The 21,443-nt window shown below is 46.7% G+C and overlaps 2 protein-coding genes across 4 annotated transcripts in view; one reads left to right on the top strand and one right to left on the bottom strand.

Moving 5' to 3' along the window:
• Positions 1 to 201: 201 nt before the first annotated feature.
• Positions 202 to 7,921, top strand: TMEM11 (transmembrane protein 11). Its single transcript, XM_042828004.1, has 2 exons — positions 202 to 287; positions 7,012 to 7,921. Exons 1-2 carry the CDS (start codon positions 220 to 222, stop codon positions 7,526 to 7,528), a joined length of 585 nt encoding a protein of 194 aa, XP_042683938.1. The 5' UTR covers positions 202 to 219; the 3' UTR covers positions 7,529 to 7,921.
• Positions 7,922 to 10,475: 2,554 nt separating this feature from the next.
• DHRS7B (dehydrogenase/reductase 7B) overlaps positions 10,476 to 21,443 on the bottom strand; it is an 11,179-nt gene continuing 211 nt past the window's right edge. For 2 of the 3 annotated variants that reach the window (XM_042828103.1, XM_042828105.1), the window contains exons 2-7: positions 16,695 to 16,870; positions 15,570 to 15,685; positions 14,731 to 14,941; positions 14,002 to 14,094; positions 12,468 to 12,620; positions 10,476 to 11,948 (exon numbers count right to left, since the gene is read on the bottom strand). In XM_042828103.1, coding sequence (XP_042684037.1) covers positions 11,743 to 11,948; positions 12,468 to 12,620; positions 14,002 to 14,094; positions 14,731 to 14,941; positions 15,570 to 15,685; positions 16,695 to 16,870 — 955 coding nt within the window. In that variant the 3' untranslated portion in view covers positions 10,476 to 11,742. The remainder of the gene's footprint in view (positions 11,949 to 12,467; positions 12,621 to 14,001; positions 14,095 to 14,730; positions 14,942 to 15,569; positions 15,686 to 16,694; positions 16,871 to 21,443) is intronic. The other variant, XM_042828104.1, reaches the window with a different exon arrangement.

Raw genomic sequence — 21,443 nt, 5'->3', positions numbered from 1 at the left:
GGGCGGCTCCCAGCCCGACCCCTCCGCACGCACAAGGGACTACGCATCCCAGAGACCTCCGCGGCCGTGCGGCGGCGCGGGGCACTGTGGGAGTTGTAGTCCGCGCGTAGGCGCGCCCTCTCTCGCTGAGCGGTTCCGGCGGCCGCGCGCACTCCATTTCCCGTGGGGCAGCGCGGCGGGCCCTGCGGCGGAGACATTTGCGAGCCCAGTGTCTCCAAGATGGCGGCGTGGGGAAGGAGGCGCGCTGGCCCCGGCAGCACCAACAGCGGCGGCGGTGGCCGGGAGAGGTGAGTCCGCGGTCGGGGTGGGGGACGAGGCGCGGCCGGGAGTTCTGCGGGCGGGCGGGGAGCGGGAGGGAGCGGGCCGCGGCTCTCAGGGCTCCGCACGACCCTGAGGCAAGGGCGGGGGCGGCGCCGAGGAGAGCGCGGGGCGGCCGGGGAGCGGGGCGGGGGCCGCGGCCCTGCTGAGGGGAGGGCGGGCCGGGGCGCCTCGCGCTGCGGGCGGGCCGGAGCTGCGGGCGGGGAAGGTCGGCGCGGCCCTCCCTGTGCGGGAACCGCGGGGTGCGGCGGTGCGGGCCGGGAGGGGAGGAGGGCCGGGGCGAGGGGCCCCTTCTGGGCTGTTGGTGAAGGCATGGAGAGGCCGCCAGGGTGACCTCCTGCTGCGGGGAACGCGCTCGGGCTTTGCTCGCCCGAGCGCGGTCCTTGTTCCGATGCCGGGAACAGCTGTAGGGCTCCGGGAATCTCGGCGTAAAGAGGAAGGAAGGAGCCGAGGGAGATCTCGCTGAGCCGCTTTAAAATCGGCCCTCGCGGTCGGTTACCTGCTTGCAACGCCTCGCTGAGTTCCGTGCTTCCTCACGTTGGCGTTCTCCCTGTTCTGCCCCGGGGTGACTGATGTCACCGGCTGGGAGTCGAGAGCAGTTGCGTGCTCGTTTTGAGGATCAGAGAATCGCAGCATTCCCCAAGATTTCCTTTTGTCCCTCTGCTTTACCCAGAGACTGATATCCCTTTGGTTTTTTATTATGAAGTGGGTTTTGCTTTGTTTTGTTCCCTTGCTGCAATTCAAGAGGGTTGTATTTGATGGTGCTGAACCTCCCAACTGAGGAGAGCAATGAGCAGCCCTCAAAATCATAGCGCCAACGTAAAACGCAGAAATGCTGCCTCTGTTGAGGGAGTTTGCAAGTGATTGAATTGAAAGAGCTGGTGGAATTACTACCTCTGCATGGCTTATATGAACAACTCAGTATGCTGCCGAGCGCGGTGGTGTGGTGGTAGAGCTGCCTGCCCCAGTGCTGAACACATGAGGTGAGGAGATCTCAGATTATAGGCCTGCTCTGCCATGGAAGGTGAAGAAAAAATATGGGAAAGAGCACTTAACCTCAGTGAAAATTATTCTACCAGGAAGAAAATTGATGCAGGCTTAAAAGTGAGTTGTCACCCCACGACTTTGTCTGTGAACTATATAGTGTTCCCACAGTATAATGTCACTGGGGTTTGCGGTGATTTTTAAGCTATGATTACACTTGATCTTGTGATCAAAAATACTTATTCATAAACATGAGGTACTTACTTCACGAACCTCCAGCATACCTTATACAATGCCTTTTACAATGAGAAGTATGTGGTTAAGTGCACGAGAGCACAGAAGTGACACATGGGGCAACAGGTGATCTGTGTGAACGTTACACAATCCTTATCAGAAGTCAGTGGTTCTGTTAAGTGTCATCCCATACAGACCTTCCAGAAGATACTTTTAATAGGTGCTGGGTGACGTCAGCCAGGTAGCATGCCTTCCTTGTGATTGCAGAGCTGCAGATGTGTGTGACTGAGCCACTGCCTCTCTGGATCAGGGATTAATTCTCCATCACCCCTCCTGGTCTTGTTTGGCTGCTGGCAGGTTGTGGAGATGGTGGCACTGACAGACCCGATGACATCAAATGATGACACAAGCTTTTTATAAGACAAATATGGTTTTCTTAACAGGATTCTTGTCCCAGGATGCATTCCTTTCAACTGAGTATGCTAATCCAGCTTTCCTCATAAATGAGCTGCTTCAAGGTGTTTTTGGAGTTGTCAGCCAGCTAGTCTAAAAGACATCAGTGTGTTGGGAGGTGGTGTCAGAAGAATAAAATACTGTCTGCTACAAGGAGGCTTGACCAGCTTTCACTTAAAAGTAAATAAATTCGTTTTTAAAAGTCCAGCGACTGCCTGTGGAAATTTGTTTCCCTTCCTCAATGACTTCATTGATACAAAGAAGTCTGTAATTGGTCAAAAAGTGCTTTTCTCAATAGGACTACATGTAGGTACCTTCATTTCAAAGGATGTTGGCTGTGAAGTCCAGCTGGCTCTGTGGGGGTGGTGGGGAAAAACCTGAAGAGAACCAACTAAATATTTGTTTTTCTTCCTTCTGGATAGACTCTTTAATAGAGACTATCTAAAGGGGATTGTTAATTTGTGCAGCAAAACAACTTTTTATACAGAACAGACACTGAATTGTACTTGGGGTTTTTGTGTGAAATGCAGTGTGATGACCGCCAGCACACCAGACAAAATGCCATTTGTTCTGCTTGGAGATGTGCTAACAAACTCCAGAAAGAAAGGCTCTCATGTCATCACTGCTGCTTGTGCTGGCCTCCCTGCACCCTTCAGGAGCTCTCTCCTTTCTCTACCTGTGCTGCTCAGATTTCTGGTACTCTGTTTGCTTACAGCAATGATTGACCTGTTTCCATTAGCCTAGCTAATCATTAGTTGGCTTCAAAATGACGTCTCTTCTTGCTCTGGTGGTTAGAGTTTGTTTTGTTCTGGTTTGGTGATGTTTCCCTTCATGTTGTCTTCCCTCGACAAGGCTGCTCGAAGATCACACTTACGTTCTCCTGTTCTCTCCTATTGGTATTTAAGGCACAGCCTTTGATTGGAGGTCTTGTATTACTGCTGTGCTTTTCCTGCTCTTCCTCCACTTCAGTGCAGCCATCACCAGCCTGTTCAATTGGCCTTGAAACCTGACAGCAATGGTTAATGGCCTGAGACTGGCAGATCGTGGGGAAACGACTGTTGGGGTGTTTCAGCTTGGATTAGTTAGTGCTTTGTGTGTCCCATGCTCTGGAGCTGTCTTGGGCAGAAAAACAGTGTTGTCAAATACAACTGTAAGTCTCAGCAGGAATGCTTCAGCTCAAAGCCAAACACAGTTCATTTTTTACCTGAAATTCTGAGAAGGATTTGAGTGACCGAGGGAAGCTCAGTGTATTTGAGTATGAATTTGTTGCCTCAACTTTTTTGACATAGACTTAGATGAGATCTAGTGATGGCCCCCAGATGGGTGTGCTCTGGCCATCTGTAATGTGCTTTTTCCTGCAGTTAGCACGCAGGCAGCATCAGGCCTCTCCATTGCTCTGCTGCTCCAGGTCTTCTGCGTGTGCTGCTTGTGACAAGTGTTATCACGCTGCTGCAAGCCTCTCCCTGCTTATTTATTTATTTAAGTACTAATCAGACTGGTTTGTCTTCATTTATAGTTCATCTGAATGCATGTTTGGTGCTGTGAGCAATACTGTTGTCAGGATCATCCTTCTTTTAAAAACAAAAACCTCTGCACACAGGGACACCCGGCCTTTGTGCAGATGGAGATTGTTTTTAACCGTGACCCTGAGCATTGTGTGGAGTTGAAATGGTTGGAGGCCCTGAAACCCAGGCCAAGGAGAGCAGCAGAACATGAGTGTGATCTTCAAGCAGCCTTGGTAGGGGGTGATAACAGTAAGGGAACATCACCAGATCATAACAAAAGAAAGTGGAGCCACCAGAGCAAAAAGTGAGGTGCAGTTTGCAGCTGGCGTCAGGCATGCTGAGTTTCTCAGGAGTAGAATGTATGAGGCTGCAACTACTTGGATGTAAGATCCAGAACTGCTCTTGTGGGATTCATGTGCAACCTTTTAGAAAGAATTCGATTGAATAAAATCATCGGCTGCTTTTAGGTTGTGGTCTGCTGGGCTTCTGAACCGTTGGGACTTTGGAGACTCGATTCTCTCTCACACTGGTTATTGATGAAGCTTTTAAGTAAAAAGGAGCTATGTAAAGTGAGCAGTACTTCCCAGCTGGTGGATGCCAGTCTGGATGGATTGCATAGTTCTGCATTTTTGTCATGGCTTTGGGGGTGGGGAGGGGGGCAGCATGGCAGGCACTGGAAGGCAGACTGTGCAGCCTGCAGCATTTCAGCAAATCCAAGTGCTTTGATTGGGTTTGTTCATGTGCAACTGCCGTGTTCAGCTGAAAGGCTGTGTCAGGAGAGATCTGGCTTGGGGTCCCTGGTTCTGCTCTGCATGCCAGCAAGCTCTGAAAACGTTTCAAGCCTGCATTCAGCCCATGCATCTCAGCTGCATTGGGATTTCAGCTTTCCTTCCTCCGGGGCAACCAGTTCTTATTAGAAATAATATGCACTGTCCCACCAGTTCTGTTACAGAAGTGGAGACCCTGCTCTTGCATTGCTGACTAATTTTTCCTTCTTTGCTCTTTATTTCTTGATGGTCCACCTTGTCTGTTGTGACTCCAGCACCACGGTAGAAATTTGTTCCAGTGTTGGGGCTGTTCTGGAGAAGAAGCACAGTGAGGCGGGCAGATTCTGCCAGTAGTGATGAAATCTTTATGCAATTCAGTTTCCTATGATTTTTTCCAACAGAAAATATTTTAAGCTCTGCTTTTTCTCTTTGCTTAGAAGGACAGTTTTTATTTTTTGGCTTTATTTTTGAAAAGCCACAGAACTCCAGGAGAGATGGTCGGTGCTGCCTCTGGCTCATGTCTGAGCGCCTGCTTTCTTTGGCAGGAGGCTGTGGCTTGTGATATGGCTCTGCTTGTGTGCAGTGTGGTGAAGGTAAGGTGGGATGTTGGGAAGGAATAACAAGCAGGATCTGAGTGAGCAGAAGTATGACTGGTGGGGCAGTGCCACCCTGACGGTGCTGAGATGCTCTAGAAGTCCTCCATGGTGTCATTGCTAGAGCTGGGAGCTCAGCTCAGCCTTTCTTCCTTCCCAAGCGGTTGCACGTAGTGGTGCTGTTCCGCAGAGCCGCCTTAACCCTCAGTGTGTCTTCTGAAATGAAAGTGGGATTTTTCATTTGGCTGAAGCTGCACTTGGAATAGTTCTGGTCAAGAAAAAAGTCCCTGGCAGAGACCATTTTCAGCTGTGTCCCTAACATGTTAGTGCAACACCTGCTTAACTAATTCTGCCTTACACAGAGAACGTTCTGCATGTTAGCTGGTACTTAGCCATGCTAGAGATGTAGAATTCCATTAAAATTTTCAACAGACTCTGCCCTTTAATTACTCTCTTTAAATTCTTGCCAATTCACAAGAGTTCATTGCATCCTGTGCTGAAAGAGTTGTCACCTACAGAATGTAGCTCCTCCTGGAAAGGTTACCTTAAAAACCCAAGCGAGCTCTGACAAGATGATGGCCTTACAGCAGTCCCTGCCATATTCAGCATTCAGGTGGACTTTTATTTCCCTCTCTACCTGTGAACGGGCCTAGGGGGAAAAGCACTGCAGAGAGCTCAATAACTAGCTTGTAAGCAGAGTTTTCCTTGTGGTTTTTGTTAATACCAGCCAGACTCTGAAAACTGCTTATTATTCTGCTCTGAGAGAAGCTGGTTCATCTGATCTCCTGCTGTTTGACGTGTTTGCCACTGTTCACAATAGCAGCCACTTCTGGCAGTGGCTTGTAATTTAACAATATACTTGATTACAGACGGTCACTGCATGATACCCTCTGCAGGGTGAGCAGAGCTGCACATTAAGGGCAATGTCTGGTACCACAGCAGCTTGCAAATGTGTGTTTTCTCTCCATTATTTTCCAGTGCATGCACACAAGTACCATTGTGCCAATGGAGCCCAAAGTGCCAGCTTAATTCTCCGCTTCAGCCCTCTTGCCTCCCAGCACGAGGAGGATCTGAATGCGTTGGGATGAGGCTGTTTTGTCTGCTGTGATGAGGTCAAGCCTGTGTGCAGTTCGCTCTCCTCCCGAAGGAGGAATCTGCTGGTTCTCTTTATCCTTGAGAGGCCACGTGCTCAGTTTTGTTCTGGTTAACACACGTGTGTCAAATAGTTACCAGTTCTCAGAGGGGAGGATTTTCCCACATTCCAGTGGGGTGGGTTTTTACCCTTTCTCAGTGCAGGTAAACAGTTGTAATCTCATTTCTCAGCTGTCTGTTACATTAACATAGCTAAGGTGATGTGTATGAAGAAGGTGGAAGTGGAAATTCATGCAGTTTTTTGGTAGCTAAGAGCTGGCACTCAAATGGTGGATGTGGAGGTTTTGTGGATCTGCTGTTGGCAGGGAGCCTGTTCCAGGGTAAAGCAAGCAGCTTTTTCTTTGCTGTTAAATCCTACCTTGGTTTGGAAATTAAAGAAACGTTTGCTTGCTGCTCCCTGGTTGATCAGAGGGAATGTTCTGTAACAAATGGACTGCTGTGCCCTGCTGCCTCTTGCACCTCTACTTCCAGCAGCGTTTCTCAGCCCTCATCGCCTCTGTAGGCTGAACTTACTGTGAAGGACTGAAGAGCAAACTGTCTTTGTGGCCAGGAGGTGATTATTCTGGAGAGGCCACTTTCACATGAAAATGCTTCTTCTCAAAATCTCACAGTACAATTTGCCTTCCTGGTGAATGAGCTGTTTGTTGTGATTTCATTCATTCATGCTGCGTGGTCAAGGTGTAGCATGTCCAGCACCTCTAGAGAAACTGCATGAGGAACTGATTCAGGACTGCTGTCAAATTCCTGCTTTCTCAAAATGTTCTGTTTCTCCAAGTTAGGAAGATGTTAGGAAAAGTTAATTGCCTCAGTTTGGGATGACTTCCTATGCAAAAAGCATAATTAGCCGATGTGAAACTAATCTTGATTTGAAAAAGCTGCAGTGCCTGAATGGCCTTGAGGGGCTGCCCTGACTTCAGGTGCTCTTCTCTCGAGCTCTTGCAGCCACGTGGGTGAAAAATCTGCCTTCAAGTGCTGCAGTCTTAACTCTGTTCTTCCTGTTGACAGGGTCACCTTGTCCTCCACAGACTGTTACATCGTGCACGAGATCTACAACGGAGAGAATGCTCAGGACCAGTTTGAGTACGAGCTGGAGCAGGCCCTGGAAGCGCAGTACAAATACATCGTGATAGAGCCCACCCGCATCGGGGACGAGACGGCCCGCTGGATCACCGTGGGGAACTGCCTGCACAAGACGGCCGTGCTGGCGGGCACCACCTGCCTCTTCACCCCTTTGGCACTTCCAGTAGATTATTCTCACTACATCTCGCTGCCCGCTGGCGTGCTGAGCATGGCTTGCTGCACCCTTTATGGCATCTCGTGGCAGTTCGATCCTTGTTGCAAGTACCAAGTAGAGTATGACGCCTATAAACTCTCCCGCCTGCCCTTGCATACGCTCACCTCCTCCACTCCGGTGGTGCTGGTGAGGAAGGACGACCTGCACAGAAAGAGACTGCACAACACGATAGCACTGGCTGCCCTGGTGTACTGTGTAAAGAAGATCTATGAACTCTACGCTGTATGACTGCGGCGGGGAAGAGAGAAGCCTACAGAGACAAGTGTATTAAGACTCCCACAGTAACATTTTGTTTTTCCTCTTTGAGAAGCAGTGGAGACTGGCAAGGAGTTGGTTTAATAGAGCTGTTATTTTTAAAATAACACATCACTGGTGCACCGAGGTTTTTCAGTTCTTCGTTACACTTAAGATTTGGATGTGTGGTGACTTGAGAGCTGTATGTTAGCCATGGGGAGTCCAGTCCAGCAGTGGAGTGTCAATGAAAGAAAGATAAAGAGGGAGGGGAGGGTGAAAGTTTTTTTTTTTTTTTCTTTTTTTGAAACATTTAAGTATATTGTTTAATTGTATTACACAGAACCAGCCAGACGTTATCATTGACCATTAAAGGATGAGAATTTCAAATGATTTTGCACTCTCATTACTGTTAAGATAGCTCCCTTTTGGGTGCTGCTGTGGTGATGATTACATCCTCGTGCCCACACCCAGACCTGGCAGCAGCATCCAAGTTGTCTGTTGAAGGAATTGTTGGAGTGTGGTGGTGCTTTTTTTCTTGCTTGACTGGTTGTGTTTCTTGAAAGAAGGTGCACGAATCAGGCTGGTGTTGCTGTCTTTTTGGTAGTCACGTAACTGTGGATGCTGGGTGCTAGAAATAGCCAAACCCTCTGCTGCCCTGCCCTCCTCCAGCTGTTATTCCTTCGCACAATGATGATCTCAACACAGTTTCCACCTAGAAGCACATTACACTAAATTGCTGTACGAGTTCTTCCTAACGTGGATGCATCTCCATTGAAGTTTGCTGTACCAAATGCAGCTCAGGATGCCAAGGTGGGAGCCCAGCTGTCGTATCTGTGCTTTTTCACTGCCACTTGGACAGCTGTGCCCTGACCACACAATTCCACTGGTCCAGCTTGGAACGTGAACTAATGGAGCTGCTTCAAGGCATCTAGATGACTGTATCTTGCCACTGTGTTATCTGAAATTCTAGAATTCAGTCTACTGCATGAATTTAACTTCTAGCTCTAAGAAGGGAAAGCATTACTATTTTACAACATCTGCCACTTGCTTGTTAAAGACAGGAGCTTGCTTTCTATCCTCCTACCAGATGGAAAAGAGGTGTGGCCTAGTTCTATAATGACAGCTTAGCACAGCTTCAAGGGTTACGATCTGAATACAGCAGCAAAGGCCTGTAATAAAACCTGCCTGCATACAGGTGTGCTGCTTAATGAAATAGTATTTGCAGTCTGATCGCAGCATCTGAAGCGCTGACCTTGGAAGAGAGACTCGTGAGATCAGAAACCAAATTCATTTCTCTTTTCAAATCACAGCAGCAGGCAGTGATTGTCCCCCTCACTTCCAGGCTGCAGCCACACCTGAGCAGGCACGTAGGTTAGAGGGAATTGCTGTGGCATCAGGAGTTTTCTGTGTTTCAAACCTTGGCCTCTTTTGCTGGTGCAGTGGATGCCTCCCCTCCAAGGTTAAAAGAAGCTGAGATCCAGACCGTCTCTATTTATAGCAACAACATACAGTTGCCTTGGCAGAGAGGAGAGGAAGAAATGCAATTACTTCATCTTTCTACAGTTAGCCTGAGACTGCTGGCAGGCTGCTTTTCAGGTTCTGATGTTGCTTGTTCCTAAAATCCTGTCTATCTTTTGGATAATTTTAAGCTAGCGATGGATCTGCTGCAGCCAGTATGTATTGTATTGCTGCAGAAGGTCCCCAAGTATCCTTGTCCAAGCCACACAAGATATTCCTGTGCTTGCAGAAGAACTGTTAGGGCTGTTAGCTTCCTTTCTTCACCCAAACCCAACGGTCCTGGCACCTTCTGTGGTGTCAAGCTTTCCCTTGCCTGGAATGATCACTGACAGAAGAACTAACCTTTGGGAGGCTCTTTAAGAGCACGACTTGCATCAAATGCTCTGCAGTTAAAAATGAGCACGTTTACTGTGGTCTCTTACTGCAGGAGGAAAAGTGAAAAACCAGCTATTGCAACAGGTAGGCCTGGTTTAAAAACACACCTTTCATCCTGTTCTGGAGATGAGGGTTCTTGTTTTCAAGTGCCCTGCGTGCTTTGCTGCCCATCTTGACCATCAGGCGCTCTGAAATGGAGAGCATTGCACTCCTCTCACTGCAGAGGGGGATTCTGCTCTCAGAGGGGAATGTGCACACCCTTGGTATTCTGACTGCTGCAGTTCTGTGTACAGTAACTACAATAACTCCCCTGCATGTGTTTTTTCTTTCCTTAGGCCTGATGCATTATATCCGTCAGCACTCTGGGAGATAACACAGAAATGCAAAGCAGCCCCTTCCTCCTTCCTGAGCTACTGTGATTAGAAACATCAGCAGACAGCAGTTGGACAAGACTGGCAGGAGAGCTGTATTTCACTGTGAGGTGAAAGACCCAAATGTGCAGAATGTGAAAGGGAAAGCATGAGTAACAATTAGAGAAGCTCTCCTTGTGGAGAGAGAAAGGAGGTAATGCCTTGGTTTTGTAATTTAACAGTGAAAAAAAAAGATTCCAGTCTTCAGTGCCTACACCTGAAAGCTCCTGCTTGTAATTTCAACTCGAAGCCTTCATACAACAAACTGTCAGCCTCCACCATAACGGCGGTGGAGAACATCCAAACCGAGCAGCGGCCCTGTGGCCATTAAACACATTCTGGTGATCATCTGAGATGAGGCTCTCAGAGATCCACTATAAACCTACTGGGCAAAAATAGACTTTATGAAGAAGGTCCTGCAGACCCCGTGCTCCTGTATCAGACTTCTAACTTCACTAATCCTCTGTGGATTTACACTGCCTACTGTAAACTAGCAGGTGATAGAAAAGAGGGCTGGGATGGAGTACGTTGTTTTGCAACTACTGCTGGCACAGTAACACCTCACAGAAACTATTCTTTAATGCTTTCCCTTCCTCCAAAGTTACCCCTGAAGTGAGGAGCTGAAACAGAATACAGGATGCAGTTTATGGCAACGTAATTTATTTGTCATCAGATACACACTCACAGGCAGGACATACAAGGCAGTACACTGGGAGAGTGCTGCTAAGTGCATGGAGGTGGCAGCAGGGGTCTGGACCTCATAAGCTTTCTTTCAATTTATATATTTCTGTCTTCTGAACCATCCCAGTGCAGCCATTTATTTTTCCTAGTGTTGCTGGGATCACACAGGACAGGATACATCTTCTCTGGGAGGAGGAACAAGTTGTATGCAGTGTGGAAATGCAAAGGGGGTGAAGAATGGAGTATGGCATTCCTTCAGGCTGAAGAACTCCTTGTAACCTGTGCTATCTGTGCAAGCAGCTCTCCTCCTCTCCCTGGATGTGATCCTAACTGACACCTGGGACTGGTTTAAGTCAGGTGAGAACTAAGGGTCTGTCACCTGTGTCATCCACCCTACACACAGATCCTTTCTGCTTGCCAGGAATATGGTGTGCCTGGCAGCTAAAGAATCACACCTGCTCTGTGCTCTAGGCCAGCAGGAGGACCAGGTGTCTATCAACTAATAGCTGCCCTGCTATTTTTTATCTGTCTGGTGCTACTCCTGCATTAACCTGTGCTGCATTAACACTGTGGTGCCAGGTGGCACAGTGTCACAGCCCCACACCTTGGTAAGGTACCAATCAGACAGATAACATCATTTCCAAATAAAACCTGCATTTTACATGAGTTACTTTTTAAAAATGGCACTGGACTTAGCTTTAGCTTAACGTATCAGATGGTTTGGCACATGAACAAGCAGAGGCTCAGAAGTTTCCACTGCAAGCAATGCGTTTTGGATGAGATTGGAAGGAGTGGGAAGGAGACACTGATCATGCAAGCTCTCAGCTGGGGACTGTATTTCACAGAGGCCAAAGGGGGCATGAAGGCAAACCAAGTGGGTTTTAGTTGTAGCAGGCCAGTAAAGCTGAGCGTGCCTGAGGTAAAGTGTCTTTCAGCACATGGGCTTCTCCTGCTGTGAAGTGTGTACATACCTACAGTTACCCTCTCTTGCAGCTTCAGCTCCCACACTTTGTTCCAAGCACCCTTCTTCAGGGAGGTTCAGGTGCTGTAATCTGGCACGTGGGCCTGCCCTGTCGTGGGGGACACTGCTTCTCACTCTCCATGCAATGGTAAGTTGCAGCATTTAGAGAAAGGTTTTTCCCACAGGAGCACTTCCACTGATGTCCCAGCCAAACTGCAGGACGTTACTCTCTCCCTACAGTTACTGCTCGAATGAGCTGAGCCCTAAGAGTCCTTTGTTTTTCTCTCCTTTTTTGCTCTAGTTGCCATTAAGTTGAAGAAAAGCCTGGGAAAGAGGTTTCGTAGGTATACAGCCAGGGAGGGCTTTAGGCCAGCCACGAGGACTTCCTTCTTCTTCTGCCCCACTGCATAGAGAACCACCTGAGCGACCTCTGCAGCTGTCTGGCCTTCAGCAGTGTTCTTGTCCATAACTGCCAAAGCAAAGCCAAGTAAGCATCAACACTGGAAGGTAAGCCCACACTTAAACACCCTTCCAAGGAACGCTGTAGCTGTATGTGGTTGCTGTCCTACTTCTTGGTTTTTACACAGGCAGGTATAAAGCATGGCTGAGCTAGAAATGAATGCGTGCTCCTTCCAACACCCAGGCTGCAGAACACAAGCCTTGTGGCCCATCTCACAATTAAAGCCTGGAGCCAAAAGCTCCAATACATCCTTCTCTGACTGCTGATTCCAGATGCACTGAAATCTCAAGCTTCAGGAACAGTGGCAGAGTCCTTCAAAGACAATGCTTAGATTGATCTGCCCTATAAAATTACCTTAAACTCAGCGACCCTGGTGGTTGCTGATTAGGAAGGCTAGATCCAAAGGTTTCTTTTGATGCTTCAGGGCTAACTTATCTCTCCACCAGAGGCCATATGTTGCAAGCATCTTTTGGAGTAACTCAGTGAGGTAGAAACGTGTTAGGTATAGGACACAAAACTGTATCTCACCTCCATAGCGAGATCCATCTGCTGTGACAGCATTGAGAGAAAGGTTTGTTTGAATGTATCCAGGGCTTATAACCGTCACATCAATGTCATACTGCTCAACCTCTGCTCGCAGGCAATCAAAGAAGGCCTGGGTAGCATGCTTAGAGGCAGCATCTGAAAAACAGGACAAAGGCTGTGCACTAAGAGCAGAGCTGGAGAACAGTTTATCCCCAAGTGGGCTTTTCACCAGAATGCAGCCACCTCTCAGCAAGAACTCAGCAGCTGTCTGCTAGCTTTTGATTGTTCTTAGTGAATGGCACAAGAGGCAGTGGAATTAAGGGGCAATTCAGGTAGGCAAAATGTAAATACTTAAGTTGGAAACTGGCTAGAATTCTGAACTTAATATCTCACAGCCATGCCAAAGCCACTACAGAGTGAACACAAGTGGGGGCCTCCCACTCACGATAGAAGAAACATGAAGGCTGTCTTGGGAGGCACTGGGTAAGACTGACTGAGGCTGAGGGAACACGATGCCCTGTGTGCACTAAGCATTAAGGACTTCAGAACTTGGCTGCACACCTGATCACACAGCACATAGCGTGCCCTAGGGTAGGATTTTCCTGTTCAATGCATGAACTACTCCTTTTGCCTGCTTGCTTTCCACATGCACTTGGTTGACACTGCTGTGACAGCCATCACCTCAGCATGGTTCAGGGATGACAGCAGCAGCACACAGCTCAGTACACGCTCTGAGGACCTGTAAGCAAAGCTGAGCTTCATGCAGCTTGAGCCACACGGCTCTGGTCAGTGTGCAGCATTCTGGAAGCTCTTCAGAACACGCATCTTGCTGCAATCATACCCACATCATCTGCAAGCCATGATGGCCAGACATTCCAAGCTCTCCTTCACTCAACACCATGCTCTACCACATGCATACCATCTCCACTGCATGTTTTCTTCTTCCTGTTTATTTTCAGTGATTTACAGGTGCTTTTATGCCAAATACTGTTCTCTTAGATCCTCTAACTTTTCCAAGACTTCTTCCAGTAATCTCACCAATGTTGTTCATTGGTATATCTGATTTAGTGTGCAAATCTTTCTGGGTCCAAGGTAACTGTTTAAGTTTTCCTTTTGCTATCAATTGTACCACGGCACTTCATAATGTAAGCCAAAAAGTTCTTACTTTTTTTATAGGAAATTAATCAGACAAATAACAAGGAAAAAATGCAATAAAATTAGCAAACTAATTACTCCCAAGGGATAGAAAAATAGAAAATATACAGGACTCCCAAATATTAAGGTAGGAATATGAAACAGTTTGCAAGACTAAAATTCTAAGAAAAAAATCACATGCCTTATTCTCCTCTCCCATCTTCAAAACATCTGTTTGTGCCTTCCTCAACAGCTGCCACAGGTTTCTTAGTGTGGTCACCACACAGATTCACAGCCCTGCCTTCCCTGCACACAGCCAGCTGCATGGAGAACTAAATGTGCAATCTTTCATTCAGCCTGGTGCCCCAAACATGCCTTTCCCATCTTCTGTGGAGGTACTTACATGCTGATCTGAAAGGAATGCTTATTTTGCCTTGAACACTGCTGATGGCCACAATATGGCCTTGTCTCCTCTTGATCATGGAAGGGAGAAGTGCTGGCAAGAGACAAAAAAGAGTAACAGTCTGACCATTACTGCCTTTGAGAATGTATGCTTTCAGAGCAGTGCTTCAGAGAAGCCTCAGTGAGTGCATGACAAGATCCTCGTTCAGGGCAGGGGTTGGGCAAGGCATGGTGCTTGGGATACTTGTAACTGAAACTGGGCCATTCCCATTATTAGGTGACTCATTGCCAGTGAGGTTGCACAAAGGCCTTACAGTTGCTATGGTGAAGAGAACTTGCTCTCTCCTGCCACCAGTGCATCTTTAGAGTTCTTACAGCTGACACCCTCCAGGTTGAACCTTCTATACAACCAGGGAAGCCTTCTAGGAAAGCTTACAGCCTCACCTTGAACCCAAACTCCATTCCTTCAGGATTTCATCAGAGTAGACAGACCAGCCAAAGTTCCTTCCAGACTCAAGTCAGGAGGTGTTTTAAGCAAGGTATCATCTCTAATCCTGTACCTCCCATACAGTCATACTCACATATCAACATCATATGTGCCCATAGAACAAAACTCTCCTCCCCTCATACTGTATTCCACCAAATACAATTAGCAGTTAAGCTGTTCTTAGTTGTGTTTGCTTTCATAAGGTACAAGCCACTGTGCCCCTATAATGTGAATGACAGGTACCTTTGGTGAGGGCTATGGGACCAAAATAATTGGTTTCCATCACTTTCTTGTCCACATCCAGACCTGTCTCTACAATTGTGCCTCGGTAACTGATGCCTGCATTGTTGATCAGTATGTCCACGTGACCCAGGTACTTCAGAATCTCTACAGCAGCACTTAGAATGGTTTTAGTGTCCGAGAGGTCAAACACCACAGTGTGAGGTTTGTGCATCTGAAAAACAAAAGTCAGCCAGGAGACCATTGAGGGCGTGCTAAATGTGCTCACGTTTGTGACTCAGAGAGAAGGCTGTCCAAGCCTCCTTCAATCAGTGTGCTGGGTACTGCACAGGAATACATGACAGAAGCAGCTTGTACTCTGGTCTCTTCCTGCTCTCCTGGCCTGTTCCTCACACCAGACAGAGGAAAAGGGCAAGTGAGATCTTCCTCAGGTGCACAGTTTGTTGTTGCGTTACCTAAGAAACTGTACCTAACGCAGTAAAAAAATGCAATTCCTGCTTACTTCAGAAGCCAGCAGTATCTTTCTTATCCACAGCCAGCAGAGCTAGACTTCAGAAACAAGAGCAAAGACACAGCAAACCTTGAGAAGTGACAGCATAGCGTACAGATGCAGTGGGGCTGGGGGACTCTGCTCACAAGACAAGGGTCCTTCAGCTGGCTTATTTGTGTAGGCTTTCTGCAAACTCGACATGTCAGCTCAAAGCACTCCTATAGCAGTATCTCTCCCCAACCACAACCTATTGCTCAACAGAACAGCACACGAGCAGTTCTAACTTCTGTGCTAGCACAGATACCCATCCCAGCTGCGTGGGACAGCGAGCCTTTCCTCCTCACGCGCTTACGTTCTTTCGGTGATCGGTCATGGCAGAAAGTTCCTGTGCCAGGTCTTTGAGTTTCTCACTGTCTCTGCCGCAGAGCACCAGCCTGGAGCCAGCTGCATGGAAGGCCTTTGCACATTCTTTGGAAGAAGCAAGAAAAAGAGAAAAAGTGGGCATCTGAATGCCAGAGACAAACAGCAGATCCATGCGACATCTCATAGGCTGAAACCCTTTAGCTAGCAAGGGTCAAGGGCAGTGGTTTGTTATCCCTGAGGAGAAGAGTGGAAAGGAACAGCCAGCAACACTTCGTCTGCACAGCGTATCACAGCTGGAAGGTCTCCCTTGAGGTACTGCCTTGGGATACCAGCTATTTGGATGAGAAATAAAAATCATCTTTCTGCTCTCAGCCTTTTGGTTCTGACAGGCAGAGAAATCAATTCCATCTCCTCGCCATTCAGTTACACCTTTGTCCTTAAGGACAAACTCACAAGCAAATGCAGCTTCAATTTAAGCTCTGCTTGTTCTCTAGGTGTACTCATCCTAATGAAAGGCCTTGATAGCAGAGTGCTTTCTTCCCTTCAAGAAGCTTTTTAAAGCAATTATTCTATTTAAATTAAAGCAGAGTTAGAAATGTATCCACTCACACAAAAAAAAAAGTGTTTTTTTTTTGGGAAAAAAAAAAAAGGGGGGGGGGGGGGTTATTTGGAAAAAGGTTGAATTAATATTGCCAAGAGTTTTTAAATTAAGTAGATGGATTTATACCAGAAGAGAAAAGGTGCATTAACTTGGAGATGAGGGAAAAAGATGACAGGGAATCCCAAAATGCAACAGCAAGTGCAGAATGCTAATTCCTGAGAAGATTTAGAGAAACAGTCTGACTTCTTGGCTTTTTCAACATTTACAGAAAAGGCCCCTGGATGCACAAAGAGGCACAGCTCACTTCTTACTTTGATGGTTCTGCTTTATGCAGCGTGGTCAGAATTTCTCCTCTACAAATGCTGGGACTTTTTTTGCACCAGAATTTGCAGTGGCTGGTTGTGACTGCCACAGCTGTACCAGCTCAAAACTAAAGGAACTCAGTGCTGCTCTATTCCAGCAGGACCCTCCCACAGCTCCCTGTCCCTCTGGCACCCTGCTGTCCATACCTACCTTTCCCCAGGCCAGAGGTGGCCCCTGTGACCACCACCACTGCTCCTCGGAGGTAAGCGCGCATCCGCATCCACTGCAGCAGCCGGAAAAGGGAGAAGATCCCCAGGCTGCCAAAAAGCAGCGGGATGATGACAGTGGATGTGAGGTCCATGAGTCTTCCTTTCTGAACAGCCTTCCTAGGTGAAGGAAACGGACTGTTTTACCAATAAGAGAATGAGCAGAGGCTCGAAAACTAGGGAAATGCTTTCACCTAGCCCTGCTTCACACCACCAATAAACCAAATCCCATTCGTTTTCAACTGATTTCCTCAGCCCTGCATCTAGAGCATGGCTGTCCAATGGTTTGCCTGGGCTGCACTGAGGGAAGAAGAATTGCATGAAGTAGGTAATGTAGTTAATGTATGTAAGTAACAAAACCTTTTTAAAATATTCCTTTTATTAAAACATAAATCAAGCAGGTTGGACGCATGGCCTAGAGGCTAGACTTTCAGAAGATCACATCAGTACCCAATTACAGCAATACAAATATGAACATGTGTTCACTTCCATTACAAGGTCTTTCAGCTGGCTTATGGTCTTTCAGCAGGACGTTTGCTGTTGGATCCTGTAAGTTGGACCTTGTCATGCAACAAACCTGGATCCACAGATGCTGTTTCCACAGGCTTTTCTGTTTTGCCTTGAATTCCCTCCTTGTACAACTGTGTACTCAGATTTAAAGCTCTCCAGGGCTGGGATATATCTCTGCGTGCTTCTGACTGTTATAAAGAAAGCTACGTTGCTGAACCAGTAAGGAACTATCAAGTATTTCCAGAGGTATAGCTAGAGCAGTGTAAAATAAGAAAGACAGCTAAGCTAGCTCTAAATAGGCATGATGAGGCCTAAAACAAAAACCATCAAACTAGTACACAGCTTTTCTCGTGCTACTATGGAGCTTCCCACTCCCAAGCTAACTCATGCATCTCTACAAAGCACTTCACTGTGTAACAGTGCAGATATCCAGGCCGTGGGCTCCCTTGGGCACAGGGATGTGCCCAAAGTGGAAATCAGAAACCCAGAAGGGGGATGAAATTCATCCCACTGAAAGGCAGTGCACAAGCACATCACCCAGCTGTTCAGCATCTTATTTCTTCACCTCTTGGTGTTCAGTGTGCACGCACTGTGGCTATTTTGTATTGATTTACAGGAGAAGGCAGATTTAAAATGAGAAGAGTGCACAAAAGAATCCTCGGAAAAGAGCTGTGAAGACATAAGGTCACTGCCCTTCTTTAGGCTGGATAAGCAGGAGGTGCTGCTTAAAGCATTTAAAGCAGCTGCCTCTTCAAATTGTCCTTTTTTGCTCTGAAGGGTCTCTTGAGATTCAGAAGACAAGAGGTGGGCAGGGACAGCAGGTGCTGACATTGACCAGTGTGCCCTACAGGGCCATCCTGGAGTCAAAAATATTCAGCTCCCTTTTAAGACCTTTAATTATTTCCAAAGCAGGAGCTGACAGGAAGGGTGGCAGCTCCTTTACGAAGCCCAACTGAAACTGGGCACATTTAAAACCTGGCCCTGACCAACACTGCTTCAGATTTTGGCAAAATGCAGACAGCAGCACAGAGCAGACGAGAAGCTGACCAGGAGCTTTTGTGACTCTTGTCCTCACTGAACCACAGCAGGAGGTGAGAGAGGCTCCCGTGTTTGATTTCAGCGTGGTTCCTTCCTGTTCTTTGGCAAAGTGCAGACTGAATTCACACCAACTCTGTCACAGGGGCTGGTGGAAAAGGACCCCCGTGCCCATCAGCTAAAAGCCAACTGCATTTTGGTGATGTGGCATCCATCACTCATCAGTGTGAATCAGTTCTGCCTGCCTTATTCCTTACTCATATTGCTCATTGTTCATCTCCTTTCTGAACAGAAAAGGTCTGCATTTAATCTTCTCTGTTTGAAAATCTTTGTAAGTCTTTTACTGCTTTTCTTCCTCTTCTTTTTGTTCATATCACACACGGGAATGGGGCAGATTTGCCAATCTCTGCCTGAAGGTTGCAGCAAATCGGCAGCTACAACCCAGTTCTGTGGTTTGAAACAACAGATCACTCCCTGTGTGTAAAGGGAGGGGAAGCAGAGGATGAGGAAGACTGGATGAAGAGCAGGAGTGAGAAGGAACAGCTAATCAAAGGTAGATCTTAATTAGGTCATACAGCTGTAGGTATCTGTCATGGAAGGTGCTCAAACAGCTCCATAAAAGAGCCCCAGAACAAATAAAGCTCAGTCAAGCTAAAAGGAGAAAAGAAAGAGGAGAACCTACAGCTGAACTGCTTGGTAAAGAGTAAAGAATTCCTTCAACACTTCAAACCAAAAGCAACAGGTTTTCCTTTGCTCTCAGGTTCAAAAGTTTGGCATTGAAAAAAAGCAAGGATCTGTTATTTACAAACACTGCCATTAAGAATGATATAAAGTTATCTGCAGGAGAGAAGCTGCTACTCATTGTTGGTTCAAATGAACTCCTGAAATTCTCAGTTCTTCATCCCAAGACACAGGATTGGAACTTACAGATTGTTAGAGAGCAGAAAAAATATCACTGATAATAGAAAACCAAATACAGATGACTGGAAACTGTTGGAAAGGCTTCATGTAAAATAAATCGCATACATCTGTTAAGAAAAACATTCCCCTTAAAACAAAAGCTGAGTGTTATCCTGTAAAAGCTAGGAGGATTTCAGGGGAAAAAAGGAGGTCAGTAATGTCAGAAGTGCACTAAAGGCAGCAAAGGTGAAAACAAGTGCTAATAAAAATATATATATATATATATCAAAACCCTGATAGTTTCCTTAAACAAGATCTATTCTCCTTCAGTTTTGGCCACCTAGAATCACATTGTGACAAATGGCAGCAACTGGGAAGCTATTTTCAGAAATCAAAAGGTGTCATTTAAAGGGAGCTCAGGAAAGGAAGGGAAAAAAAGAAATCATTTTTCCTAAGGAAGAACTCATCCAGAATCACAGCAGCTTTAAGCCATGACTGACCCACTTTAGTCTGAAGAAAGCACAATATCGTACCTTTGAAGGGGCCTCACTTGCCAGAGCCTCTATGAGGTGGTGTCTCCTTCTGGTCTTTTCACAGGACAGATCTGACTTCAATTACAAAATGGCAGCAGTCCAAGCAAATGTGCTCTGCCCAATGCAGGCACAGCCTCTAAAAACAAGCCTCAGGAGTATGCTCTGTGACCTTTGAAACCTGGGGGTAACTTAACCCATACATGAAAGAAACAGAGCTGTGTTGAAAAGGTAAAACTTTTGATGACCATCTGATTATTTCTAGTGTTAAATAATCTCATAATCTCCAGTGCTGACTTCAGAGCCTTCACTAAATATTCTTTATGCACCCTCCAAAAAAAAAAAAAAAAAAAAAAAAAAAAAAAGTAACTCCTACTTGAATCAGTTTGAAGGCACTCTGATTTTATGGCTGTGGCAGTGCTGAGTCAGGGCCTGAAGCAGTGATTGAGCTCCTGGTGGAAAGGCAGGGCCAACCCAGGGGAGCTCAGGTGTGTGCAATGCATCTGAGTGGCTGGAAGGGTAGAGCCAGGATCCACCCCTTCTCAGACCTCATTTATGGGTTGGCAGTGAAGGTGAGAGCATCACTTACTGGAGATCCCTACTACCTGAAATCTCCTAAAGGTAAGCAGCTCTTTTTCTTTGTTTCTGTATCTGTGGTTGTTGTATTTAGGCCCGCTCTTGTTTGCTGTAGGTAAAGGCTTTGCCACCTTGTTATTATCATCCCATTATGGCACTGCAATAGTGTATGCTCTAAAATGGCTGTTTTGTCCCACTGACCAAACTTGCTAAATCTTTTTAAAGCCAAAAGAAGGGAAAACTACTTGCATTGCTTAAACATCTTCAGTGACCTGACCACTTCAGAAAGAAACTAAAATCAAACTTAAATGTTTAGGATAGGGGGGAAAAGAGAGAAAGAAAATCAGTGATTAAATATAAACAAACAGTGCTGACAATTTTTCTGATGCGAAAGATCCCCATAAATGGTAGAACAAGTTTTCAGAAACCTCAGCTCAAGTCTAATGAGGAAAAAACAATGACTTCATTCAAATGGTTGAATTAATGGAATGCCAATCTATGCTTGCAGTGCTCGCTTCTATTCTTATGAACAGAAAATCATGTCAAGAATACGCAAATATTAAGAAGGAATCAAAATGCTGGATAGAACTGCTCTGCCTGAACTCCTTCATGTGGGGGGCGGAAAAGGTTTAGGAGGAAGAAGAATGCTTGAACCCAGCTGGAGTTATCAGAAGCAGCAATGGTAGCTGTAGAAGTGCCACGAAGCAGGCAGGGCTCTGCAGCTGTGAGCTCTGCTTTGAGCTGACGGCACCAAGGAGCAAACAATGGCCTGAGGTGTGCCCAGGTGGGTGAACTCGTGTTCCAATAGTCGGGGTTAACTTCTAACAGCACAGCCTCGATGTGCTGAGGGCTGTTACCTGAAACAATGTAGAAGATCTGCTGTGTTTCAATGATAACTGAACGTGGTCATGAATATGATGATGTAAAATTGTTATCTACAGAGCATCCTTGCTCAGTGTTACAGAAAGAGAGGTAAAACATGCTTCTAGGAGCCGCGCTGTGTATTTGGCGAATCGTTCTGGCACAAATCTTCCCGCCTCTTTGATTCGGTTCGAGGCTTCTTTCCCACTCCCAAATCCCGGCACACACACTGCTCACGCAGCCCCGCTTCCACGCAGCCCCGCTTCCACGCAGCCCCGCTT

Source organism: Centrocercus urophasianus, unplaced genomic scaffold (assembly GCF_019232065.1).
Source record: "Centrocercus urophasianus isolate 14NV4802_14NV808 unplaced genomic scaffold, USGS_Curo_1.0 seq_29, whole genome shotgun sequence".
Classification (NCBI taxonomy): domain Eukaryota; kingdom Metazoa; phylum Chordata; class Aves; order Galliformes; family Phasianidae; genus Centrocercus; species Centrocercus urophasianus.
The sequence above is the reverse complement of the archived record's forward strand: the minus strand, read 5'-3'. Positions and strand labels throughout refer to the sequence as shown.

Coding starts and splice junctions, on each gene's coding strand:
- TMEM11 (XM_042828004.1), top strand. CDS start 220: ATGGCGGCGTGGGGAAGGAGGCGCGCTGGCCCCGGCAGCACCAACAGC. Junction 288..7,011: donor GGCGGCGGTGGCCGGGAGAG/GTGAGTCCGCGG, acceptor TCCTGTTGACAG/GGTCACCTTGTCCTCCACAG.